A 25,823-nucleotide genomic window follows, 5' to 3' on the forward strand; every position below is an offset into this window, starting at 1 on the left:
ACCCTGTCTCTACTAAAAATAGAAAAACTAGCCAGGGTTTGTGGCAGGTGCCTATAATCCCAGTTACACAGGAGGGTGACGCAAGAGGATGGCTTAAGCCCAGGAGTTTGAAGTTGCTGTGAGCTATGATGCCATGGCACTCTGCCCAAGGGAATAGAGTGAGACTCTGTCTCAAAAATAAATTAATTAAATAAGATGTTGGCTAGACACAATATCTTATGCCTATAATCCCAGCACTTTGGGGGGCCAACATAGAAGGATCACTTGAACCCAAGAGTTTGAGAACACCCTGGGTAACATAATGAGACCCCATCACTAAAATAATAATAATAATAATAAATACACACACACACACACAAAATTAGCATGGTGGCATATTCCTACAGTCCCAGCTACTCAGGAAGCTGAGGCAGGATGATCGCTTACCTAAACCCAGAAGTTCAAGGCTGCAACAAGCTACAATTGCATCACTGCACTTCAGCCTCGGTGAAAGAGCAAAACTTGTCTCTAAAAAAATAAATAAATGAATAGTAAAATAAACTGTTGAGGGAAGCAGTCCATACATACTTCAGAATGGTAATCACTTGATGGACAACAATTACTTGTATAGTATTAACCATAGGAGGTTAGCCATGTCTGTATACGATGGTTCCACCTTCCTAAACTATAAGCTCATCAAGGGCTAAATGATAAATAATATAATAACAAAAGATAGGTAAAATTGTACAAAGCTATGCAGGGATAAAACGGAACTTGCATTCCTCTTAATTTTTTTTTTTCTTTAATTATTATTTTTAATTGACACATAGTAAATGTACATATTTCTGGGGTATTATAGTGTGACGTTTCCATGTATGTATACAATCAAATCAGGGTAATTAGCATATCCATCACCTCAAACATTCATTATTTTGTGTGTTGAGAACATTCCCAATCTACTGTTCTAGCTATATACAATAAATTCTTAATTATTGCCACCCTGCAGTGCTACAAAACACAAGGATTTATTCCTCCTATCGAGCTGTACTTGTGTATCTGTTGACCAACCTTTGGCAACCTCCACCCCAATTTCTTTCCCACACTATAACTGAAAGAAAGGAAAATAAGATAACACTGGACTAAGTATAAGGCATGAAGAATCATATATTTTTAGCCCTAACACTAAGAAGTCAAGCATCTTTTCCATAATTAACTGTCCCAGAAACACAGTTTTAGATGTGTGTTTAACTATAATCCCAAAGGAATACCTTGTCTTGTAATTAAAATTAAAGACCTAACTCTGAGAAGTCAACAATCTGTTTTCAGGAATGCCTGAAACAGAAACAAACTTAACACCATTGAGTTGATATGGTTCACACGCCCAGAAGACTAAGCAGAGGAAGTGAGAACGCTAGGCCCCCTGCCTAAAAATTGAGTGAAGAAGCTGGTAACTTAAGGCAGGGCCGCGAGTTGAGTTTTCATCCTGTGCTCCGTAATCACTTTGGGCGTCACCAAAGTAAATAAGAGTGAACATACTTTTCTTAACGCACTTAGCGTGTTCTCAACTGTGTCCTGAAAGTCCGATTCTTGTTCGTTTCCCAGACTGCAACTTCCCCACCCCAGTTTTCATACCCACGTTTCCGCGCCCTCTCAGACTCCTTTATTCCCCTGCCCCTCCCTCCTCCTCTCTCCTGCAGGTTCCACCTCCGCCTCTTTCCCACCCTCATAAAACTGACCACCTCGGACACCACCCACCGAGGGTCAACCCACCACCTCGAGCACCTCGGCACGGGGGGAATAGTCCCAAGACTGATTCTTTCCTACGCCCTCCTGGCGTAAGCGCATGCCCCATCCCCACTCCCCATCCTACGTCCCCTCCGCACACCTTCACATCCTTCCCTCCAGGCTGTCTCACATCAAACCCCACGCCCCCTCCTCTGCAAGGCCCTAAACTCTACTCTCCACGCCCTCTGAAAGCCCTGCCTCCCGCAATCCGTTCAGGCCCACCAACGGCCTCCGCTGCATCTGCCGCTAATTCTCAAGTCCCATCCCAAGGCCTTCTCACCTAGCCGGCGTTCCTAAGCAAACCGCTCGGCTTCTTCTGCCATCCGTTCAGGAGCGCACCCAACCCTGGCAGGGAGCGGGTTCACCTCTCAGACTGGTTCCGATTGGTTGGCTCCGGACCAATACGATACTTTGGAAGAGCGATAGGATTGAGGGACTGTCTATCAGACTCGGAGGCGTGGACCGCGCCGCGCTCCCACTTTGTAATTGGTCAACTCAGCCGTCACTTAGCAGTCTGGAGGCGGGACTGTGCACTCCCGCCGAGCTGTCATAGGCCTGCTCCTGAGAGTCGAGAGCGCGGAAAGAACGCACCGCGAGCAGTTTGGTTGAGGGCCGAGAAGTTACGTGTCGATCTACGGACTGAGCAGCCGGAGCGGTGGGAACGTGTGGACCCGTTGGCGGGTCACATGACCGGAAGCGGAAACCGCGCTGCAGTGGAATAGGCAGATACCTCACATCTGCTGTGAAGTCGTTCGTCTTCGTTTTTGAGGAATTTTTTTTTTTTGTAAGGTAGAAATTGATCATTATAGAATATAAGGTGAAAGGAGAGGACGGAAGAATTTACCGCCTGTTCTCAAAGAAAACTCAAATGCTACGTGGTCCAGACGGTTCCGTTCTTGTACAGATGTGTGTGACCTTTGGCTCCGGAGATGACTGTTAGCTGCTGTACTCCGGTAACTCGTAGATCTGGGAACCTGACAGATTTCACCGGGCACTTCCTTGTCTTCAGCCCCTGGCGTGGTGAAAGAGCGTGCAAAAGCCTGAAGGGACTGGCGGGGTGAAGCTGGAAGCATCGCCCCCGCCCAGCTGAGACAAAGGTCTCCTCCCTAGCGGTAGACGGGATTCATCGAGGGTATCGGGAGGCAACCCCGCCATACCCATACCTGCCAGAAAGAGCTGCTTTCCCTACCCTTGCCTCCTCTCCCTACTTGCCTCTCTGCCCCCTGTCCTCCCCCACGGAAAAAAGAAAAACATTGCTGAGCGAAGGGAAGAGGACGGATGTTTGAGCAGCAATTCCGTCGTCTCTGATTCTTGTCTCAGTAAGCAAAGGCTACGCAAAAGAGAATGGGACATCCAGCAACTGTTCAAATATGGTGCGAGCACCACTCACCTTCCCTTGTACTGTCCAGTGAAGTGAACTGATTACACTTAATGAAAGCACATTATTTAAATCAGTGCTTTAAAATCATGGGTGTTTTTTAAAAAATTCACATAACCAGGCTCATCTCAGAACATTATGATTCAATAAAATTTTGACTTTAAATATTCAGTGTAACTTTAACAGAAGGCAACTGAAGCTGAACCGGAAGGCAATACAGAACTTTAAGTAAATGCTTCTGCAAAGCAAGAGTTTTCTCTTTACAAAGAGGGGAGGGTATTAAAATTAGATTTTTTTATTAAATCATAGCTGTGTACATTAATGCAATCATGGTAGAAAGATTTACAGAAAAATGTTAAGATGTTGGGGTTCTCGTTAATTAAATTATTGAACGTTTCTTAAAGGGAATATGTTAAGTTCTAAGTGATGAAGTCAACTTTCTCAGAAGTCAAAATATACTCGGTGGGGAACTCTACCTAACAAATGCAAACATTGTAACCTAATTGTACCCTCACATTAATCTGAAATTTTAAAAAATCAAAATATACTGTTGAACAGAATCTAAAATCTAAGCCTATTTAAGGATGAGTCCTTTTTTTTATACAGTGTCTCAAGCTGTCACCCTGGGTAGAGTGTTATGGCATCATAGCTCACAGTAACCTCCAACTCCTGGACTCAAGCGATCCTCTTGCCTCAGTTTTTCTATTTTTAGTAGAGACAGGGTCTCACTTTTGCTCAGGCTGGTGAGCTGAAGCAATCCACCCACCTTGGCTTCCCAGAGTGCGAGGATTACAAGCACAAGTCACTGCTCCCAGCCAAGGATGAGTCTTTGATGCCAGTTATGAAGAAAGGCTTATCTATAAATAAAATCAAAGTAAGGAAAATATGTCAGAAATACATAAACTTATGGCCACCTGTATTGTTATAATTATTACAAATAAACCTAGAGATTTTACATGAATTTAGTGTATCAGTTAATCCTCCACTCTCCTGACTTGCCAGACCATAAGTTCTGACCTCAATTGTTTCAGAAATCACTCTTTTTACTTATTCTATCAGTTACTTAAAAGAATGCCTTCTAGGAATCATGACTTTCTTGTAGAGCTTTTTGTCTTTCCTGAATTGTTGATTTACTTTTCTTCTGTATCTTTGATCAAAAGAACTACATGGAGGCTGGGTATGGTGGCACACACCTGTAATGCTAGAACTTTGGATTACTTGAGGCCAGCAGTTGGAGACCACTCTGAGCAAGATCAAGACCCTGTCTCTACTAAAAATAGAAAAAAATAGCAGACTGGGTAGTACATGCTGTAGTCCCAGTACTGGAAGGCTGAGGCAGCAAAATCAGTTGAGCCCAGAAGTTTGAGGTTGCAGTGAGCTATGATTATGCCACTGCACTCTATCCAAGACTGCCTCCAGAAATAAAAAAAAAGTCTTCATCTCATCTGTAGCGTACCAGAGTTAACCAGTATCTGAGCATGTTCTTCCTGGAACTCATTTTTGGTAGAACCCACCTCTAAGTGTGCTACAAAGCTGTATTACTGGGCTTTCCCCGCAATGCACTTACAGATTCCAGTGCTTTAATAAGACATATTTCTATTTCTTGGATTTATTTTTCATTTTTAATGGATTTTTTTTTTTTTGAGACAGTCTCAAGCTGTCACCCTGGGTAGAGTGCCATGGCATCACAGCTCACAGGAACCACAAACTCTTGGGCTTAAGCGATTCTCTTGCCTCAGCCTCCCAAGTAGCTGTGACTACAAGTGACCACCACAATGCCCGGCTATTTTTTGGTTCTTGTTGTCATTATTATTTGGCAGGCCTGGGCTAGGTTCAAACCCACCAGCTCCAGTGTACATGGCTGCCACTCTAGCCACTGAGCTACAGGCGCCAAGCCTGGTTACAAATTATTAGTCTGCCTCAAACTGCCATTCTGAACTTAGTAAAATCAGAACCTAGTCTCTCTTCAATACCAATTTCCTAATCACTGTTCTCTGTGCCCATACCCTAGTAAAAGGCAAAAAAAATTGTTTTGTGTGCACTGATCATTTCAGAGTGTTACCATGTATCTTATCTATTAATATAGATATACCTAATTTAGACTTTATACAGGGTTTGCCTCTTAATTACACTAATAAAACATTGGTGATTCCTCAAGTAGTCACTTAAACTTCAGGTAGTTTCAATAGCCAGGCACAGTGCCAAGTATAAAATCATGTTCCTTCATCCCCTCAACCTCCCTCACCCTTCTAAACTGAAATGCTTCTACATGTTCAAACACAAATTTTAGGCAGTAAAGAGGTGGCTACTTAAATAACTAATGTTATTTTTAAACCTGAGTTTCAAAAACTAAGCTTAAACAAGGAAACTACTGATCAGTTACAAACTGACGAAATACTAAGGTCTTCTTCAAACCACTCCCAAAGCAACCTGGAAGTAGTTCTGTGCAATACTATTGTCAAATGACCAGAGATGCCATAGGGGAATACTGAAAGTAAATCCTATTTCAAATTGCCTTTAAGATTTTTTTTTTTTTTTGGCAGTTTTTGGCTGGGGCAGGGTTTGAACTCGCCACCTCCAGCCGGCGCCCTAGTCTGTTGAGTCATAGGCATCGCCCAGTCTTACGATTTTTTGTGCACAAGCTAGAAACCATGATCACTTCAAAGATGCCCACTGGTTTTCTTCTTTTTTTTTTTTTTTTTTTGAGACAGAGCCTCAAGCTGTCGCCCTAGGTAGAGTGCCATAGCATCACAGCTCACAGCAACTTCCAAGTCCTGGGCTCAAGCGATTCTCCTGCCTCCGTCTCCCAAGTAGCTGGGACTACAGGCGCCCGCCACAATGCCCGGCTATTTTTTGGTTGCAGCCATCATTGTTGTTGGGCGGGCCAGGGCTGGATTCGAACTCGCCAGCTCAAGTGTATGTGGCTGGCACCTGAGCCGCTTGAGCCACAGGTGCCGAGCCAGATGCCCACTGTTTTAAAAGCCTCCTTCCATCAATTGCATAAGCACTTCAAACTTGGTTTGTAACTGCCAACACCAATTTTTTTTTAATCCCACATTTCATCTCGCACATAGTAAAGGTTTTTGGGGTTTTCTGTTTTTGAGACAGAATCTCATTATGTCACCCTCGGTAGAGTGCCATGGCGTCACAGCTCACATCAACCTCAAACTCTTGGGCTTAAGTGATTCTCCTGCCTCAACCTCCCAAGTACCTGGGACTACAGGCGCCTGCCACAATGCTCAGCTATTTTTTTTGTTGCAGTTGTCAGTGTTGTTTAGCTGGCCCGGGCTGAGTTTGAACAGGCCAGCCTGGGTCTATCTGGCTGGTACCCTACCCTCTGAGCTACGGGTGCCACCCAGTAAAGGTTTCTTTTAATCAAATGCTTGATCTCTCCCCTTGACTAATGGAATGTTGAATACACTGGAATCTAGAAGAGTCCATCTCCCTCATGAATACATGGTACAGATGGACATATAGACTAGAACAAAAAACTCAGCAATCCCAGAGTCGTTCACAAATGTAAACATGTTTATAATCATAGAATCCAAACTTTCTCAAGGAACGTGTTTCATGGAAAATCTCTGAAAACTGTAACTAAATTACCTGACAGAAAGTTTTGTGTTCCACAAATACATTTCTCAATGTCATAATCTGTAAATTCAACCACTACACGCTTTGTGGGAAACCAGCTCACGTTTAATTGTGAAATTTTAAAATTGTACAAGTATTTTGACGTTAGCCCCATATTTAGTCTCTCATAACAGGAATACCAACCAATCACAGGATGCCATGGGTTTAGTAAGTTTACCCCTTCAGTTCCTATTTGCAGCCCCCGATATTCCTCTGCAATACCAGACAGACCCGGCAGTGGCCAACCATAAATTTCTGTTCCCCCAGAGTTTAAAAGTTCAGGTCTCTGAGTATTGTGTTGCAGTGGCACTTGCCAAAATTGGTACCTCCCCAAACTGAGGGGCTATAATGTACCAGTGAAATAAGCTTTTTCCCCTTCATGGGGAAGAAAAAAAATCACTCCAAAACCTAGAGGGTCGGGCTGTGAGGTCTTTCCTCCTGTCCCACTCATCTCTTCATCTCTTCAGGCTCTTTTTTTCTTTTTCTTTTTTTTTTTTTTTTTTTGCAGTAGAGCAAGAGAGACCAAATCCTAACCTGAGTTACAAGAAACAAGACAGTGATGGCTAAAACAGGAGTGACCAGGAGCAACTGAGATCCTCCTTTACCTCCCACATCCAATGTATGTGCTTCACAGAAAAACAACAAAAATAACAAATCCACAAAATACAACAGCTAGAATTACAAAACCCATTCATCCAAGGGTGGTGGAAGGCAGGAAAGGAGGAGGGTAAATAGCACAGGGACAAAACGAAATCCAGGCACAGCACAGGGGATGGCAAAGGCTAGAAAATAGCTGCAGAAAAACCTGTGGTCCTTTCAGACTCAGGTGGTGTTAAGAATCCACACATTAATGTCAGGAAGATTCTGCCTCATGTGCACCAGAGACAAACCTTCCAATTCCTCAGAGAGAAGTGAATATGCAGAAGGCCCTTGGCAGCCTCCCTCCCCTCCCACCCACCCCCTTTGGGTGGCAGGGAGCTCAGTGGCCTGCAGCAGCTTTCGGTTTGGCAGGAGATGGATGTGGCGAAGGGAACGTCTCTGCAGAGGTTGAGCTGCTCAGGGCAGACTGCAGGTACACTGTCTTGTGGAAGAGTCGGTTACTCAAGAAGACCACCAAGGAGAAGAGTCGCAACTGGAAGAGGCTAAAAGATAAGAGACGTAACTTCTCGGCTTCCCAGTGATCAAAATTATCATGTCAGTTATGTAACAGCTTATTTGACTACACTAAATTAAAAACTACACAGGAAAGACTGAAATTGATCAAGGAAGTAAGGATATTACACAAAGGGGCCGGAAAAGCAACTAAAAAATGCACTGGGGCCTTTGCATTTTGGCTACCGAAAAAAGGTAAAAAACCTACTGGGTCCTGCTATTACCATGAGTGCAATGGAATCACCAGTTTTTAAATATTGGGACTCTTGGAGGAAATAAAGTTGTATTTCAGATTAATTCTGACTCAGTAAGTACTTTTCTATGGTCGGCTTTAGGGCATAAACTTCAAGCTATTTCTGAAGATATCATATGCAATCTCTTGTTTCAAAAAGAGTTTCAAGAGAAAGTCAATTATCCCTCCTAAGATAACACAGTGAGCACTGCTGGATAGCAAGAGTATGCAAAAACCCAAAACATACCCAAAATTCTTCCTTGACTTAACTAAAATTGTTCAAAGATTAAATGTCTATGTGACGCCTGTGGCTCAAGGAGTAGGGCGCCTTCCCCATATACTAGAGGTGGCAGGTTCGATCCCGACCCCGGCAAAAAACTACAAAAAAACAAAAAAAAAATGCCTAACCTGTTCCTTGAAGTGATAAAAATTTTACAGTGGTGTTATTATTGCTAAAAATTCCTTTTAAAATATTTTATATTATCAATAAACTCACATATAACCACATCATATAGCCCACAACTTTTTAGAAAAGCTGGCCATTCTCTCAAAAATGAGCCTAACTACGGATGTTTCCAAATGCCTTATATTCAGTGAGTTTTTAAATATTAAGACTATATATGCTAGGCATGGTGGCTCACACCTGAAATTCTAGCACTCTGGGAGGCTGAGGCAGGAGGATCACGAGCTCAGGTGTTGAGACCAACTTGAGCAAGAGTGAGACCTTGTCTCCACCAAAAATAGAAAAACTAAGCCAGGGGTGGTGCCTGTGGCTTAGTGGGCAGGGTGCTGGCCTCATATACTGAGGGTGGCTGGTTCAAACCCAGCCCCGGCCAAACTGCAACAAAAAAATAGCCAAGCGTTGTAGCAGGCGCCTGTAGTCTCAGCTACTCGGAAGGCTGAGGCAACAGAATCGCCTAAGCCCAGAAGTTGGAGGTTGCTGTGAGCAGTGTGACGCCACAGCATCCTACCAAGGGCAATAAAGTGAGACTCTGTCTCTACCAAAAAAAAAAAAGAAAAAATCAGCCAGGTGCATCAGGTACCTGTAGTCCCAGCTACTTGGGAGGCTGAAGCAAGAGGACCTCTTGAGCCCAAGAGTTTGACATTGCTATGAGCTGTGATGACACCACAGCATTCTAATCTGGGCAACAAAATGAGATTCTATCTCAAAAAAAAGAAAAGAAAAGAAAAAAGAAAAAAATATATGTAACAGAATCAATTCTTAGAAATATATAATAGGACGGCGCCTGTGGCTCAGTGAGCAGGGCGCCAGCCCCATATGCCGAGGGTGGCGGGTTCAAACCCAGCCCTGGCCAAACTGCAACAAAAAAATAGCCGGGCATTGTGGTGGGCACCTGTAGTCCCAGCTACTCGGGAGGCTGAGGCAGGAGAATCGCCTAAGCCCAGGAGTTGGAGGTTGCTGTGAGCTGTGTGATGCCATAGCACTCTACCAAGGGCAATAAAGTGAAACTCTATCTCTACAAAAAAAAAAAAAAAAAGAAAGAAAGAAATATATAATAGGGTGGCGCCTGTGGCTCAGAGGGGTAGGGCACCGGCCCCATATGCCGGAGGTGGCGGGTTCAAACCCAGCCCTGGCCAAAAACTGCAAAAAAAAAAAAAAAGAAATATATAATAATGTACATATCATAGGAAAAAGTTTGAGATGTATCTTAGAAGTGTTCTTCTCTCTTTAAACTTGTATAGTAAGGCTTTCCTGCAATGTTAACAAGTTATTTAAAAGAAAAAAAACGGCTCACTTGATCTAATTCTTGAGTTACCACCCCAATCACCCCCATCCTTCACAAAGTAAAAATTTCACTGATCGGCTAATACAGGGGTCTTTGCTGATTGGTTAATACTTACTATGCTTTTCCAGGGGTCTTTGCCTCATTGGCGCTGATAATGAATAAAGGAAAGAGGATGGAGAAAAGGCAGCCACTATTAAAAAGAGAGAATAGAATTAGTCACCTTCATAACAGCCACAAGTTTGATGATATTAGAAGCCCCAAATTCCTTTGCCTCCAGTATAAACATCATGGTTTGATAAAACCTTTATATGAAGAGACACACCTTTCAGAAAGAACAAAAGATTTGTCACATGGGGCATGTTTAACACAGTACCAGGAGGAATCACAGGAGGAAGAACAAGGGACATGAGGATAGATGGACTAGATTTTAATGCTAACTGACAAATGTGTACGACTCTGCCATGGGGAAAAGTCCTATAGGCCTCCTGAAGTTCTAATAAGAACATAGAATGTATAGGCTCGGCTCCTGTGGCTCAAGCGGCTAAGGCGCCAGCCACGTACACCTGAGCTGGCAGGTTCGAATCCAGCGTGGGCCCACCAAACAACAATGACAGCTGCAACCAAAAAATAGCTGGGGGTTGTGGTGGGCGCCTGTGGTTCCAGCTACTTGGGAGGCAGAGGCAAGAGAATCGCTTGAGCCCAGGAGTTGGAGATTGCTGTGAACTGTGATGCCAGGGCACTCTACCTAGGGTGACAGCTTGAGGCTCTGTCTCAAAAAAAATAAAAAATAAAATAATTTTTAATTAAAAAAAAAAAAGAATATAGAATGTATAGCATAGAACCAAGCAAATAATAGCTGCTTACTACATGAACTTTTATTTTTACTTGTTTCCTTCGAATCTCCCCAGCCAAATTACCTGATAATGTATGAGGACTGCATTGCAGTGAGAAAAGCCAACGGCAAACCAAAGCCAAAGTAGTAAGGCCAGTTCCTTTCTATGTTTGACAACCGTTGGTGCATTTCAATTCCTAAAAGAATGAAGCAAATACAATTAGATATGTTTCTTTTTTACCAAGTAGCTAAACAACTATGCTAGACAAAATATTTGAGACTAGAATTTTAGGTACAGATCTACCATTGAGAACACAGCTAAAGCATAGAATTGCAAATTTCAGCACCAGCTTCCTTTGTCAGGATTAATTTGGAACAAAACAGTAAGTTAAATAAAAAGGATGCTATTCTGTACAGATCTGTTAATATCTTTACTTTTTTTTTTTTGAGACAGAATCTTACTTTGTCACCCTCAGTAGAGAGCCGTGGTGTCACAGCTCACAGCAACCTCTAACTCTTGGGCTTAAGCAATTCTCTCGCCTTGGCCTCCCAAGTAGCTGGGACTACAGGCGCCCACCACAACACCAGGCTATTTTTTGGATGTAGCTGTCATTGTTGTTTGGCAGGCCCGGTCTGGATTCGAACCTGCCAGCTCCGGTGTATGTGGCTGGCACCCTAGTTGCTAAGCTGTAAGTGCTGAGCCCAAATCTGTTAATATCTTTCAACCACACATACCCAGATAAACATACTAAGGTCTTTTGTTTTTTTTTTTTTTTTTTTATTGGCCGGGGCTGGGTTTGAACCCACCACCTCCGACATATGGGGCCGGTGCCCTACTCCTTGAGCCACAGGCACCGCCCCCATACTAAGGTCTTTTGAAAAGATCCCAAAATATTGGTGTGCAGACATCAGTTTCATTTCCTCAATTTAGACCTCGGGCTCATTTATGTCATCTTACAGCCCCATCAGAAGATTTATCACATCAAGTAGCAAAAAGGGAATGATATAAGACCACAAGTGAGACACTGTCTAAAAAAAAAAAAAGCAAACCAGGTAACCAAAATGTGTTTACCTCCACGATATTCTGAGATTTAAAAAAAAAAAGTCTGCTTAGCAATAGCATTTCCTAATAAGCCTCAATGTTCCAGGTTTCATTAGATGGACTCACCTTTATTGAACCAACGATATTCAAAGCAATATAGTGAGTACAGAAGGGACATATGAAGGAGACTAACCAGCTGACCAACAAGATGGATAGGGAAGAGGCTCACGAACATTCCCTGGAGAATAAATATGGTAAATCTTAATTGCAAAGCTTCAGAGACCTAACACCATTCACCCACCACCCTCCAATAATCACTAAGATAGCTTCCTAGATGCTTCAAGTTTCTGAATAAAATACGCAGAGTGGCAGGGAAAAGCAGGTAAATTCATGTTTCTTATTAATTTCATAATTGTTAAATTCTCTCATTTCCATGAAAAAATTATTTAAAAATCAATACCTCCCACAAAACATATATACCCCCATATAAATATACCATACCCTGTCTTTGTGTAGCGCCTTCTAGTGAAACTTTTTTTTTTTTTTTAAATAAATCTGCCCTTGGCTGGGCAAGGTGGCTCATGCCTGTATGTAATACTAGCACTCTGGAAGGCTGAGATGGGTGGATTGCTTGAGCTCACAGGTTTGAGACCAGCCTGAACAAAAAGCGAGACCCCCATCTCTACTAAACACAGAAAAACTAAGGCAAGAGGATCACTTGAGCACAAGAATTGGAGGTTGCAAGGCAGCACCTGTGGCTCAGTGGGTAGAGCGCCGGCCACATATACCGAGGGTGGTGGGTTCGAACCCAGCCCCAGGCAAACTGTAACAAAAGAACAGCCAGGCGTTCTTTGGTGGCGCCTGTAGTCCCAGCTACTGGGAAGCTGAAGTAAGAGAATCGCCTAAGCCCAGGAGTTGGAGGTTGCTGCGAGCTGTGATGCCACAGCACTCTACCAAGGGTGATAAAGTGAGACTCTGTCTCTACAAAAAAAAAAAAAAAAAGAATTGGAGGTTGCTGTGAGCTATGAACACCACAGCACTCTACCCAGGGCAACAGTTTAAGGCCCTGCCTCAAAAGCAAACAAACAAATAAATAAACAAATAAATAAATCTGCCCTTGTGCCCAGAAGGCCAGTCTCACCTGGATAAGGAAAAGAGCCTGCAACAAAAGGTTGAAAAGCATGTCAGCAATTATTTTACTGACACTGGGGAATGGATGAGGTCTCCTCCCTGATACCTCAAATGCCAGGTCAGCTATATCCTGTAACAGAGAATATACAGCAAAACATTAACCAAACGACTTTGGTATCCACCTCCATAGCTAATGCCACTGGTCTGCCACTAGACCTGCCAGATAAGGGCCGCATGCCATGGCTTATGCCTATAATCCTAGCACTCTGGGAGGCCGAGCCAGGTGAACTGCTTGAGTTCAGGAGTTCAAGACCAGCCTGAGCAAGAGAGATCCTATCTCTACTAAAAATAGAAAACCAGCCAGGAGTCATGCCAGCAACTATAGTCCCAGCTACTCTGGAGGGTGAGGCAAGAAGGGTCACTTGACCCCAGGAGTTTGAGGTTGCTGTGAGCTATGCTGACACCAGGGCACTCTACCCAGGGCAAAAGAGACTCTGTCTCAAAGAAAAAAACAAAGAAGAAAGAAAGAACTGCCGGGTAAGAAAAGCCCCAAGACATCTAGCAATGAGATGAACACAAAGATCACCCACTAGCTTCTTGGCCAAGAAAGGTCAAGGTTGAAAATAGTCCCTATATGGCTAGTAACTTTACAGGCTGTCAACCCATCATGCTGCAGGTACCAGACTCTATTCTGTCTTGGACCTACCTGAAACCAAATGGCATTTACGACTTTGCTCAGCACAAACAGGGGGAGCACCCAGAGAGCGCTGAAAATTGACGTGAGGAAGAATTCCAGCCAGGACCAAAAAACTCCATGCAGTGATGGATCACCTAAAAAAAAAAAGGGAAACGAGTTATTAGCTTAACTGGACAACTGGAACACCAGAAGACCAAATGTGAAACTTCTATTTTGTGACTGTTCTTTCCTGTCAGCACATGACTATACCTAGCTCTAAGAGTCTAATTCATAACAGACACAGCACAGTCTGGCCACAACTCCAATTCAGAGTAACCATAGATATGTGCTGCTTACCTTAAAACAAACTTGCTTGCAGGGTGGTGACTGAGATGCCAGTGATTCTCAGTATACAATATGCAGGAAATCACCTGGGTTCAAATCCCAGCTCTGCCACTTTCTAATGTTTTAACCTTGGTAACTTCCATTTCTTCATTCATAAAATGAATAGTACCCATCCCAAAAGGTGATCAATAAGTTAAAAACATCTAAAGCTCCCAGTACATAGAAAATGTTCCATAAACTGAGGGAAACTAGAACTATCATCTTCCACCTCCCACCCAGCAGACAAGGAACAAGATATATAATAATATGCTTACCGATAATTAGGGCTGTTACATACTGAAGCCCAGGAATAAACATTCGATAAAATAAGAGGAGACTACACTAAAGAAAAGAAACAAGGTAAACATCAAAAGACTTTCTTTAAAAAAAGCATTGCAAGTTTCAGTGTAATGATTTTATACATGTGAGTACCTTTTATAAATTAGAAGGTCTGAAAAAGCACTGAAAATTGGACCTGTTTCTATTTCCCGTTACTCCAGTTGAAAGGTACAAACCTGATGCCGTGAAACAGTAAAACTTCTGGGAATACAGAAGAAAATTTCAAATAGTATGTGCCAGTATTTTAGCCTGAATACTAAGTATAAAGTAATGCTTACTGACTAAATCTAAAGCCGACAGCCAAAAACATCTGTGAAATGTTTAGATTAAGATGAGCTGAATTACACTGAATTCCAAGTCAAAGGAAATATTAAATACCTGTTCTTCAGTGTACCAAAATTTCACTTAAGCCTGTGTTACGTCTCAGTTAATGGTAGGCAGACTTTTCAGCTATGAGTTTCAATAGTAATCAATTCTAGTCAATCACTACGACCAGAAACAGTGCGAACTTTGCTCTTCTCCAGTCGTATCCCTTCTTTCCTTTTGATCCCCATTGTTGATCTTACCTCAAAATGTCCAGACAGTGTCAAGAGAAATTGCTACCTATAAACCTAACAATGCTAAAACTTGTGAGTGAGTCATGTAAGTAAATAAATAAAAGTATATAGGCCAGACATGGTGGCTCATGCCTGTAATCCAAGCACTCTGGAAGGTCAAGGCAGGAGGATTGCTTGAAGCCAGGGATTTGAGACCAGCCTGAACAACATGGTGAGACCCTATCTCTGCCAAAAATAGAAAAATTAGGTGGGCATGGTGATGCATAAGCCTGTAGCCCAGCTACTTGGAAGGCTGAGGCAGAAGGATCACTTGAGCCCAGGAAACTGAAGTTGCCTTGAGCTATGATGATTCCAGTGCACTGTAGCCCAAACAACAGAATATACATTAAGTATATTCAGGGCTATCTATGCAGAATCCTGGGTTAGATTCCTAAACATTGAGAAATATCAATCTGGCAACAATCTGAAGATGCTTATAAGGGAGCTGGAATTTGTGGGGAAAAAAATCAAAGAACTTACCCAGAATACTCCACCATTCCAAGCACAACACTGGAAAATTCTACTAACAATACGTGGCTCACTGAAAAAGACCACACGTGTTTAGGTTACAAAGCGTACAGGTTGTTTCCTAACTGTCATTCAGAAGCTCTCCATTTCACACCTTTTGTTGGTACCATATTATTTCGCAGCACCTAACATTCTCCTACTGGTCTAACATCAGTCAGTGAGAAAAAGCTAAAAATATTCTGGGGAGCCAGTTTTTGTTTTTTTTTCCCTAAAATCTCAGGTTAAAGAAAATTGAGAAAGTTGGGGGTTTTCTTAAACACCATCTGAGCAAGGATTATTGCTAGATCCTATTTTAAGTCAAATACCAGGGGGGGAACCACGTATAACATTTTCTTGGAGAAAGCACAAAACTAATTAATGAACTTCAAGTCACTCTGTATGCAGGGTCCTCTCTGCCTGGGAGTTTGTGGCCAGCACTCCTCACCTCTCTTGCTTCCGCTCCGTGCTCTGGGCTCTCCTCTGTGCCAGGACACTGCTTGCCCTTCTTCGGCGCTGCTCCTCTCTCTTTTGCTGGATTCGAGCATCTAACTTTGAGATGGTGCAAATACCCCATATGGAGTCTTTGATTCCCTATGGATAAGGATATTATTTTTAAAGGAAGATTATAGATCAGAGAAGACTTAAGTACATACAGTAAAGTGGAAGCCACTGTATTTCTTTTTCTATATGACTTAAAGTACCTTTTGGGTTTTTGGTTTTTTTTGTTTTTTAATTTTAAAATACGCCCCAATTGGGCGGCACCTGTGGCTCAGTGAGTAGGGTGCTGTCCCCATATACCAACCTGGCCCCGGCCAAACTGCAACAAAAAATAGCTGGGTGTTGTGGCAGGCGCCTGTAGTCCCAGCTACTTGGGAGGCTGAGACAAGAGAATCACCTAAGCCCAAAAGCTGCAGGTTGCTATGAGCTGTGATGCCATGGCACTCTACCGAGGGTGGCAAAATAAAACTGTTTCTAAAAAAAAATACATTAAATATTCCCCAGTTGATAGAAAAGTTGCAAGAATAATGAAGAATTCCCAAATATCTTTTCTCCCTATTTGCTAGTTTTATATTTTGCCATATTTATCACTAATATATACATATATACGCATACACTTTTTTTCTAAATAATTTGAGAACAAGTTGCTACATCATGTCCCTTTATTTCTAATTATGCAATGTATGTTTCAAAAGAACAATTATTATTATTTTTTTTTTTGAGAATGTGTCTCACTCCATCACCCTGGGGTTGAGTGCTGTGGCATCACAGCTCACAGCAACCTCAAACTCTTGGGCTCAAGTGATCCTCTTGCCAGAGCCTCCTGAGTAGACCACAGTACAACCAAGGTAAGAGAGAGGCACATAAAGAAATAATTAAAATGTGGGAAAGCTCCAGGATAAAAGCACTTACAGAAAATAGAAGCAAAATGGTAGCACAGCTGGAGGCAAGAATGTCCTTAAAGAGTGTAGACAGAGGAGGAAGTCGAGTCTATACAGTGGACAGTTTGCTGCTCTAGTGATAGAAGGATGTCCTTACGTATCTGACTTCATCACAATGCAATAAATCAATGTAGCAAAACTGTACTTGTATCCTATGAATATATACAGAGGGTGACAAAAAACTATACACATTTAAGGAGGGAAAAAAATGGCCAGGCAGCGTGGCTCACACCTATAATCACTCTGGGAGGCTGAGGTGGGAGGATCACTTGAGCTTGCAAGTTTGAGACCCGCCTGAGCAATAGCGAGACCCCATCTCTACTAAAAATAGAAAAACTAGCCAGGTGTTGTGCCAGTAGTCCCAGCTATTCTGGAGCTGAGGCAAGAGGATCACTTGAGCCTAGCAGTTTGAGGTTGCTATGAGCTACGATGATGCCATGGCACTCTACCCAGGGAGACAAAGTGAGACTATCTCAAAAAAAAAAAAGAAAAACCAAGGAGAAACTATATATTAAAATTTTATGTTCAACATATACCAATAACAAAAGACAAATACAAGTCATGATGAGCATCTCTTGTAATTGCAGAAGTCAAACGTGACTTGAATATTACAAATTTAGTACAGTTGTGCTCGCTTCGGCAAAACGTATACTAAAATTGGAATGATACAGAGAAGATTAGCATGGCCCCTGCGCAAGGATGACATGCAAATTCGTGAAGCGTTCCACATTTTTTTAGGATACCGATACTATTGATACATCTCAGTTACTCCCCCTTACTCCACAATGTGTCTTGTGAAATTGTGTAGTGTTTATGAGCTTTTTGTCCCCTTTCTGCATTAATAATAGCTAATAATAAATGCATAGAGAAATTAAAAAAAATTTAGTATAGTTTTCTTTTTTTTTTTTTTTTTTGAGACAGAGCTTCATTTGTCAACCTCAGTAAAGTACCCTAGCATCACAGCTCACAGCAACCTCCAGCTCCTGTCCCCATGAGATCCTCCTGCCTCACCCTCCCAACCTGTGAGTTCAGGCAGTCCACCTACCTCAGCTTCCCAGAGTACTAGGATTAAAAGTCACAGCCACTGCACCCAGCCCTAGTTTTTTACTTTCTTAAGAGGTATATATTTTGGGGGCCTTGGTGTGTGTCACACTTTATGGGGGCAAGACATGATTGCAAGAGGGACTTTATACCTAACAACTGCAATCAGTATAACCCAGCTTATTGTACCCTCAATGAATCCCCAACAATAAAAAATAAATAAATAAATAAGAGGTATATATTTTCTTGGCACCCTCTGTATAAATAAAAAATAAATTTAAATAAAAACCAGTAACAGAGGTAGTTACCAACCATATTTGAAAAGCTCTGATAGCAGAATGGTTACTGTTATGGAACTGCACTCACTTATCCATCCACCACATATTGAGAAACTTCTATGAGCTATATATACTGGTCACATAGAAATGCTCACTTAGCACAAAGGTACACAAGTAAACAGAAATTATATTATAGTTTAATGAGTGCCACAACAGGCTTATATCCAAAGCAGAGTGGTAGGTAGCCCTGGGGTATTCAACTCTTTACAAAGGCAGAAAAATGGATTCTGCGAGCAGTGGCCAAACAGGATTGAAGGATGGATGGCATTCTGTCATTAGACAAAACAAATTTCAGAAATAATAGCAAGAATACAGAGGAAATGGACAAGTTTAAGTACTACCTTCTGATAGGAGCATAAATGAGCACAGTATGCCCCTGACTTGTTTTATCTGAGTAATTTTTAGTCTAAATTTTGTTTTTATCTTCTAAACCTTCCACCGATTTTTTTTTTCTTTTTGAGACAGAGGCTCACTTTATCGCCCTCAGTAGAGGGCCATGGCATCACAGCTCACAGCAACCTCCAACTCCTGGGCTTAGGCAATTCTCTTGCCTCAGCCTCCCGAGTAGCTGGGACTACAGGCGCCCGCCACAACGCCCGGCTATTTGTTTGTTGCAGTTTGGCCGGGGGCCAGGTTCAAACCTACCACCCTCGGTATATGGGACTGGCACCCTACCCACTGAGCCACAGGTACCACCCCAATTTTTCCTTTTAATTAGAAAACTTCAAAATAAAATAAAATTAATAAAGAAAACTTCAAATAATCTGAGGCAGTTAAGTTCAAATGGCTAAGGGTCTAGTATGTGCTAGGATGATGGAATCCCCCTCTAGGACACATACAGTGTCATGGGGCCAACGTATAGAAAGCACACTGTAGAACCAATCCAGGGTTGAAATTTCATAGCGCAAGAATGGCAAGACAAGAAGGTAAAAGGCATCACAGGTAGATCATATCACATAAAGTCTTTTGAGCCCTTCTAAGACTCTCCTTCAATTTCCCCTCTTTTACTGGGAGGTAATAACCTTTCTGTACTCTCCCACCGAACAAAGAACTGGCCTCTCTTCTGCTCCTGGATATAAAGCAAGTGGAGTTACAATGGGGACATTAGAATTTCAGACACGCACAGAGTAGTAAAGTTTTGTGCTACTGGTATTTTGAATGACTAGATCCTGAGCAGATCTTTATGGAGCATCCTCCTCACTCATACCTTGTAGAGTGGGGCGCAAAAAGTTAGGGTCTGTAATTTAAGTCCAGATTAAGCAGTTTATGTAATAGTACTGTACTAATACTCATTTTCGTTTTGACAAAGGTGCCACTAAGGTGTTCTTTGTTAACCTTAGGGGAAGCTAGTGAAAGATACCCAAGGATTCTCTGTATTATCTTGCAACTTTTCTGTAAATCTAAAAATATTCCTAAAAAGCTCGAGCCCAGCTGACCAGGTATCTAATTCTAGAGATATTCACCAGTTAGGTCTACCAGGTGCCTGCAAGATGCATGATAATACCTCTTAAGTAATGTAGCCTAGGATCTAACAAATATAATAGCTGTCCTCCAAACAGCTAAAGGTTTTCTAATCAGTTCCTTCAGCCAAAAAAAAAAGAGAGAGAGAGAGAATGAATTCCTAGGTGCAAGATGTACTCACCCTGGCCAGGTCCTGGAGAAATGTTTTGACACTGTCAGCCATCTCTTCACCACCCCAACTATCGACTACACAGAGGAGAGAGAAGCACCCCAAAATCTCTCATCATGTAGGACCTGGAAACAGAGCACAATGGGGGGGAAATATCTTAAAGTTACTTCATGTACATTTCTACATGATGACTTCACATACTTGTAGCTCTAACAGAAGAACTGTAGATTCTAGCAATTCAGCAGATATTAGTGAACTAACCAAGTCTATTACTACAATAGCGGAAACCTAAACTCCATAATTTTATTTTTTAATCACTCACTACCCTTTCACTTTTACACAGGGGAAAGTGCTCTCTGAGGCTTCATGTCTCTAACTAGCCCCTCCCATACATTCCAAGCACTTTTAAGGATTAGAGTTGGATGACCATTACATTTCAGTATTCTCTTGAAATAGTCACAACCCAAGGGGACCCATAGGTCACCGACTCCTCCCCAACCATCGGTGTGTGACTATTAAGCAGGTTTAATTTTTAGGGGTTTAGTTTCTTTGTTTGAGACACAGAGTCTCACTGGGTTGCCCGGGTTAGAGTGCAGTGGTGTCAAACCCGGTGCTCAGCAACCTCCAACTCCTGGGCTCAAATAATCCTCCTGCCTCAGCCTCCGAATAAGTGAGACGATGGGCACACTCCATGACACCTGGCTGATCTGTCTGTTTTTAGTAGAGACAAGGTCTTGCTCTTTTTATTGCTCAGGCTGGTCTCAAACACCTGACCTCAAGGGATCCTCTGTCTCAGCCTCTGAGAGTGCTAGGATTACACTCGAGCCACCAAGCTGGGCCTGTTAAGCAGTTTTTATGCTTGCTGTATACACTGAAACATGTGAATGAAAATACAAAACCAAAAAGTTCTTTAAAAAGTCATTAAATAAGGGAGGCACCTGTGGCTCGGTGGGTAGGGCGCTGGCCCCATATACCAAGGGTGGTGGGTTCAAACCCAGCTCCAGCCAGCTAGAACAGCAGTGGCAACTGCAACAAAAAGTAGCCAGGCACTCTACCATGGGTGCGAGTGAGACTCTGTCAAAAAAAAAAAGTCATTAAATATAGGCCAGGCCTAGAGGCTCACACCTGTAATCCTAGTACTTGGGGAGGCCAAGGCAGGTGGATTGCCTGAGCTCAGGAGTTCAAGACTAGCCTGAGCAAGAACAAAATTCATCTCTACTAAAAAATAGAAAAAATTAGCTGGGCTTTGTGGTGGGTGCCTGTAGTCCCAGCTACTTGGGAGGCTGAAGCAGGAGAATCACCTGAACCCAGGAGTTTGAGGTTGCTGTGAACTATGAGGCCATGGCACTCTAGCCAGGGCCTAGTAAGACTCTGCCTCAAAAAAAGAAAAGTAATTACTAAATATGTATTTCTGTCATACACAGACCCTTCCAGCACACTGGAAAGTTTAAGGAAGTACCAAGACCTCCAAATATATATGCATAACTTTAATAAACATGCAACTAACAATGGATTATAAAGTAGAATCCCCAAACTTCATAGATACATACATGTCATTGTTAGTACTATTTTTCATGTTACATGGCTAGATAATTTCTGCAAACCCCCCACACACTCTCTCTTAAAACAGTAAGGCTACACATGCCTACATACAGTAACTAAGAAAATGGCATAAAGGCTACGTTGAACAGTTTGATGAGAATATTTCAGATTGTATATGAAACCAGCACATTGTACCCCTTGATTGCACTAATGTACACAGCTATGATTTAACAATAAGAAAATAAAATAATAATAATAATAAAAAAAGTAAGGCTTTCTCACTATTTCTTAGGTGAATGGGAAATCTAGTTTAAAAAATTAAGAACTATGGGCGGTGCCTGTGGCTCGAGGAGTAGGGCGCTGACCCCATTTACCAGAGGTGGTGGGTTCAAACCCGGCTCCGCCAAAAAAAAAAAAAAAAAAATTAAGAACTGGGCGGCGCCTGTGGCTCAGTCGGTAAGGCGCCAGCCCCATATACCGAGGGTGGCGGGTTCAAACCCGGCCCCAGCCAAACTGCAACCAAAAAATAGCCGGGCGTTGTGGCAGGCGCCTGTAGTCCCAGTTACTCGGGAGGCTGAGGCAAGAGAATCGCTTAAGCCCAGGAGTTGGAGGTTGCTGTGAGCTGTGTGAGGCCACGGCACTCTACCGAGGGCCATAAAGTGAGACTCTGTCTCTACAAAAAAAAAAGTAAATAAATTTAAAAAAAAAAAAAAATTAAGAACTAGGACAGCACAGTGGCTCACACCTCTGTTTCCAGCATTCTGAGAGGCTGAGGTGGGAGGATCACTTCCGCTCAGGAATTTAAGACTAGCCTGAGCTACAGCCAGATTCTGTCTCTACTAAAAATAGAAAAATGAGCTGGGGTGCCTGTGCTCCCAGTTACTGAGAGGATAAGACAAGAGGATGGCCTGAACCCAGGAGTTATGAGGTTGCTGTACACTAGGCTGATGTCATGGTTCTCTCTAGCCTGGAGCAACAGAGTAAGATTCTGTCTCTCAAAAAAAATTAAGAACTTGAGAGTTCATATGTATAAATATTCTTAAAATATTCTTATAGCTGGGTGCAGTGGCTCACACCTGTAATCCTAGCACTCTTGGGATGTCACAACTCTCTAGCCTGGGGCAACAGAGACTGTCTCCCCAAAAAAAAAAAAAAAAAAAAGAAATATATATATTATTCTTTCATTTAACTTTTTTAAAGATGAATAGAAAATCCAGTTTCAGAAATTTTTTAAGAACTTGACATTCTAAAGTTACCAACCCCACCCACCCCCCAAACCAAGCTTTGGAATTCTCAATTTAAGATGTATGACCATACTATAATAACAGAATTACACAAGCAGCTTGTCTAAATCTCAAATTTCAAAACATAAGCACACTTCCCCTGACCTTTAAACAGCACCTCACTGACCCAAATGGACTAATGCCACTCAGAGCTGGAGGAACTGGGAATACAGCAATAGGATGGCATCTTGCAAAACACCATATACCATCTGCTCCTTAAGTTAAATCCCACACAGATGGGCTCACTTCAGATAAAGAAGTTTCTAGGGTAAGAAACTTAATTAAACTTAAGTTAATACTCCCACTCTCCCCTCCTAAAAACAAATACTTCAGAGTTCCAATCATGTAAGTACAGCCATGTCGGTTCGGCACCTGTAGTACAGTGGTTACGGCGCCAGCCACATGCAGAGTCTGGTGGGTTCAATCCCGGCCGGGGCCAGCTAAACAACAATGACAACTGCAACAAGAAAATAATCGGGGCGGCGCCTGTGGTTCAGTGGGTAGGGTGCTGGCCATGTACACCTAGGCTAGCAGGTTCGAACCCGGTCCTGGCCAGCTAAAACAGCAATGACAACTGCAATAAAAAATAGCCGGGCATTGTGGCGGGTGCCTGTAGTCCCAGGTACTCGGGAGGCTGAGGCAGGCAATCGCTTAAGCCCAAGAGTTTGAAGTTGCTATGAGCTGTGTTGCCACAGCACTCTACTGAGGGCATGACGGTGAGACTCTATCTCAAAAACAAACAAAAAAATATAGCCGTATCAACACTGTTCTGAGGGTTATGGTAAGGACGGCTCTTAGGTTGGTGAACAGCAAATGCTCAGTGATGACATGCTTGTAAAGACTATCATAGACCTACCCTCTTAAGCAGCTACTTTCTCATCTATAAATTAAGAGTTTAATTCATGGGGTTTTTTTAATACAGAGCGCAACATGAAAATAGAAACTAAAATTCTAGATAAACTTAATTCCACTAAGATATAAGGAAGCCCATTACAGTCTGGATTTCTCACAGTGCACTGTCAGAGATCCTGAAATATGTCTGTCATAGGCCAGAACAGCTGTGGTGCTTGAACCTTAGTTAACACCTGGCTTCTGCATGTACGGAGTGGCAGAGTATCCACTGACCAACAGTGGCCTTTGAAGGATAAGAAACTTCCAATATACTCCTATACTGAGATCCTACAAGAATACACTTGGTGAATTATCCAGTTTCACAAATAGCTGAGGCATGAACAAAAATAACTTGCCACAATCTGAATCCACACACGGACTGAACAGCAGAGAAATCCTACGAGAGAACTGGACTGAATTAAGATGCATCTGGTTCATATCATTTAACAGGTGGGAAAACTGAGTCCCAAAAGTCAAGTTTGACCAAAGTTACAGCGAGTGAATGGCAGCTACAGCAAACTTCAGAACCCCGGTGTTCTACCCCTGGGTCCAGAGTTTTTACTTAAGCTGAGCAAAGATTTTGGTTTAACCTGAGCATCTCATTGGCAAATAATCTCTCTTAAACCTTAAATACATCTGGCCACTAAATCCCTAACAGTCATTAGAATCTCTTAAGCATCTGCTGAGAAACAGTCCCGCACTTTCGTTTCTGAGCCATTAAATCCAGCCCTACAAAGCAGGAAGCTGTCATAACCCACTCCAGGTACAGGGAAGGGAAACACCCTCACTTCTCAGGGGGCTCCGTGGACCATATCCGAGGCTTCCCACTCAGTCCCGTCTCCCCCATAACTCCTAGACAATTCGGCTGAAAACTGGCCTGCCTCCCCAAGCACAGCTGTGCACCAGATGCGGACGGACCACTCTCCCCCCAGTCACAAGGAGAGCTAAAGATAGCCGCGCCGCACCTGGGGCGTCTCTCCCCGGCCGTGTCCCGCACCCCGGCCCTGCCCCGCAGCCCCCGCCCCCGGGAGCCTCACAAACCCACGATCCGGCCCGGCCTGCCCTGCCTGTCCCCCGCACGCCCTCCCGGCCCCTGCCGCCCGGATGGGCTGAGCGGCGACGCGGGGACCTGGCTCGGCCGAGCCCGCACTCACCGGCAGCTCCGCCGCCGCTGCGCCCGCCCGGCCCCTGGCGCTCCGCGGGGCCGCTCGGCTCCTCCGCGCCCGGCCGCCCGCTCCGCCCGGGCGCTCCCAGGGCCGGGGCCGCTGCGCCCGCACTGGGCATGCCCGGGCCGCACGGGGCCGCCGGGAAGTCGGGCGGCGCGGAGGAGCCGCCGGGGCGGAGGGGGCGGGGCCCGGCGGCCGAGCGGGCAGGCGGCGCGGGGCGGCGCAGCCTGGGAATTGTAGTCGGATCGGAGACTCCGGGCTCCGCCTGGCGGCCGGGCGCCACCACCTCACCTCCTCCCTGACCTAGTGATCCCGTGTCCTGTTCTTTCTTTGCCCATCCAGGTTTACTCAACTGCGTCGCTCGTCTTTCTCCCCTGTTCCACCCCCTATCACTCCCCATCTCTTCTCTCCTTTCCACCCCCTTTGGCTTTGTTTAGACCTGCTACTGTTAGGGCCACCTACGGAATCAGATTCTTACATCTAGTAGCTCTTTGTGCAACCTTCACTTGGGGCCCAAATGTCCAGATCATGATAGAACAAATACTCAGGACGCGTGAATTTCTCCCAGTTTTATGTACTGGGAAGGTGTTGGCCTCTACTCCCTGGCGCAACTTCCAGCCCCATTCTACAATAAACTAGCCAGCAGCCGCAGTGGCTAACAACTATAATCCTCTGGGAGGCCAAGGAAGGCGGATTGCTTGAGCGTAGAAGTTCAAGTCCAGCCTGAGCAAGAGCAAAACCCGGTCTCTACTAAAAACAGAAAAATCACCTGGATGTCCTTGAGCAGGTGTCCCAGCTACTTGGAAGGCTGAGGCCAGAAGATCACTTGAGCCCTAAAGTTTGAAGTTGCTGTGAGCTATGACACAAGGGCAAGCTGCCCAGAGTAACAGAGGGAGACTCAATCTCAAAAAAAATAAATAAATAAAATAAAATAGAATAAAATAAAATAGTCCCCTACCCTTAGGCTGAAACTTTACCTTCTTTCTAAGGCAGAAGACACGCGAAGTTAAAACTATCAAGACGTGGAAAGGGAATGAAGGATTCAGAAGTCAAAAAGAGTAGAAACCACGAAGTCTTGATCC

General features: G+C 43.5%; 2 protein-coding genes and 1 non-coding gene across 8 annotated transcripts in view; 1 reads left to right on the forward strand and 2 right to left on the reverse strand.

Moving 5' to 3' along the window:
- Window positions 1–2,109, reverse strand: part of STT3A (STT3 oligosaccharyltransferase complex catalytic subunit A) — a 30,348-nt gene extending 28,239 nt beyond the window's left edge. The window contains exons 1-2 of one of the 2 annotated variants that reach the window (XM_053593142.1): window positions 2,045–2,109; window positions 427–507 (exon numbers count right to left, since the gene is read on the reverse strand). The gene's annotated coding sequence lies outside the window, so the exon portion shown is untranslated. Of the gene's footprint in view, window positions 1–426; window positions 508–1,515; window positions 1,536–2,044 lie in introns of those variants that run through there. The other variant, XM_053593143.1, reaches the window with a different exon arrangement.
- A 286-nt stretch (window positions 2,110–2,395) lies between these two features.
- EI24 (EI24 autophagy associated transmembrane protein) lies at window positions 2,396–24,904 on the reverse strand. Of its 5 annotated transcripts, XM_053593147.1 has the most exons (12): window positions 24,730–24,904; window positions 19,872–19,984; window positions 15,857–16,002; window positions 15,385–15,445; window positions 14,245–14,311; window positions 13,616–13,740; window positions 12,920–13,039; window positions 11,905–12,016; window positions 10,822–10,933; window positions 10,020–10,094; window positions 7,731–7,914; window positions 2,412–3,999 (listed from the first exon to the last, which is right to left on the reverse strand). In XM_053593147.1, the coding sequence occupies exons 2-11, from the start codon at window positions 19,911–19,913 to the stop codon at window positions 7,752–7,754; spliced, it is 1,023 nt and encodes a 340-aa protein (XP_053449122.1). In that variant the 5' UTR covers window positions 19,914–19,984; window positions 24,730–24,904; the 3' UTR covers window positions 2,412–3,999; window positions 7,731–7,751. The 5 variants fall into 5 exon arrangements, with proteins under 5 accessions (XP_053449125.1, XP_053449123.1, XP_053449121.1 ...); XM_053593146.1 differs by having other exon boundaries at window positions 2,401–7,914; XM_053593149.1 differs by lacking the exon at window positions 7,731–7,914.
- Window positions 17,480–17,584, forward strand: LOC128589347 (U6 spliceosomal RNA). The gene has a single exon (XR_008380940.1). It is a non-coding gene; the product is annotated as a U6 spliceosomal RNA (small nuclear RNA).
- Window positions 24,905–25,823: the final 919 nt, after the last annotated feature.

Source organism: Nycticebus coucang, chromosome 6, assembly GCF_027406575.1.
Source record: "Nycticebus coucang isolate mNycCou1 chromosome 6, mNycCou1.pri, whole genome shotgun sequence".
Taxonomy (NCBI): Eukaryota; Metazoa; Chordata; class Mammalia; order Primates; family Lorisidae; genus Nycticebus; species Nycticebus coucang.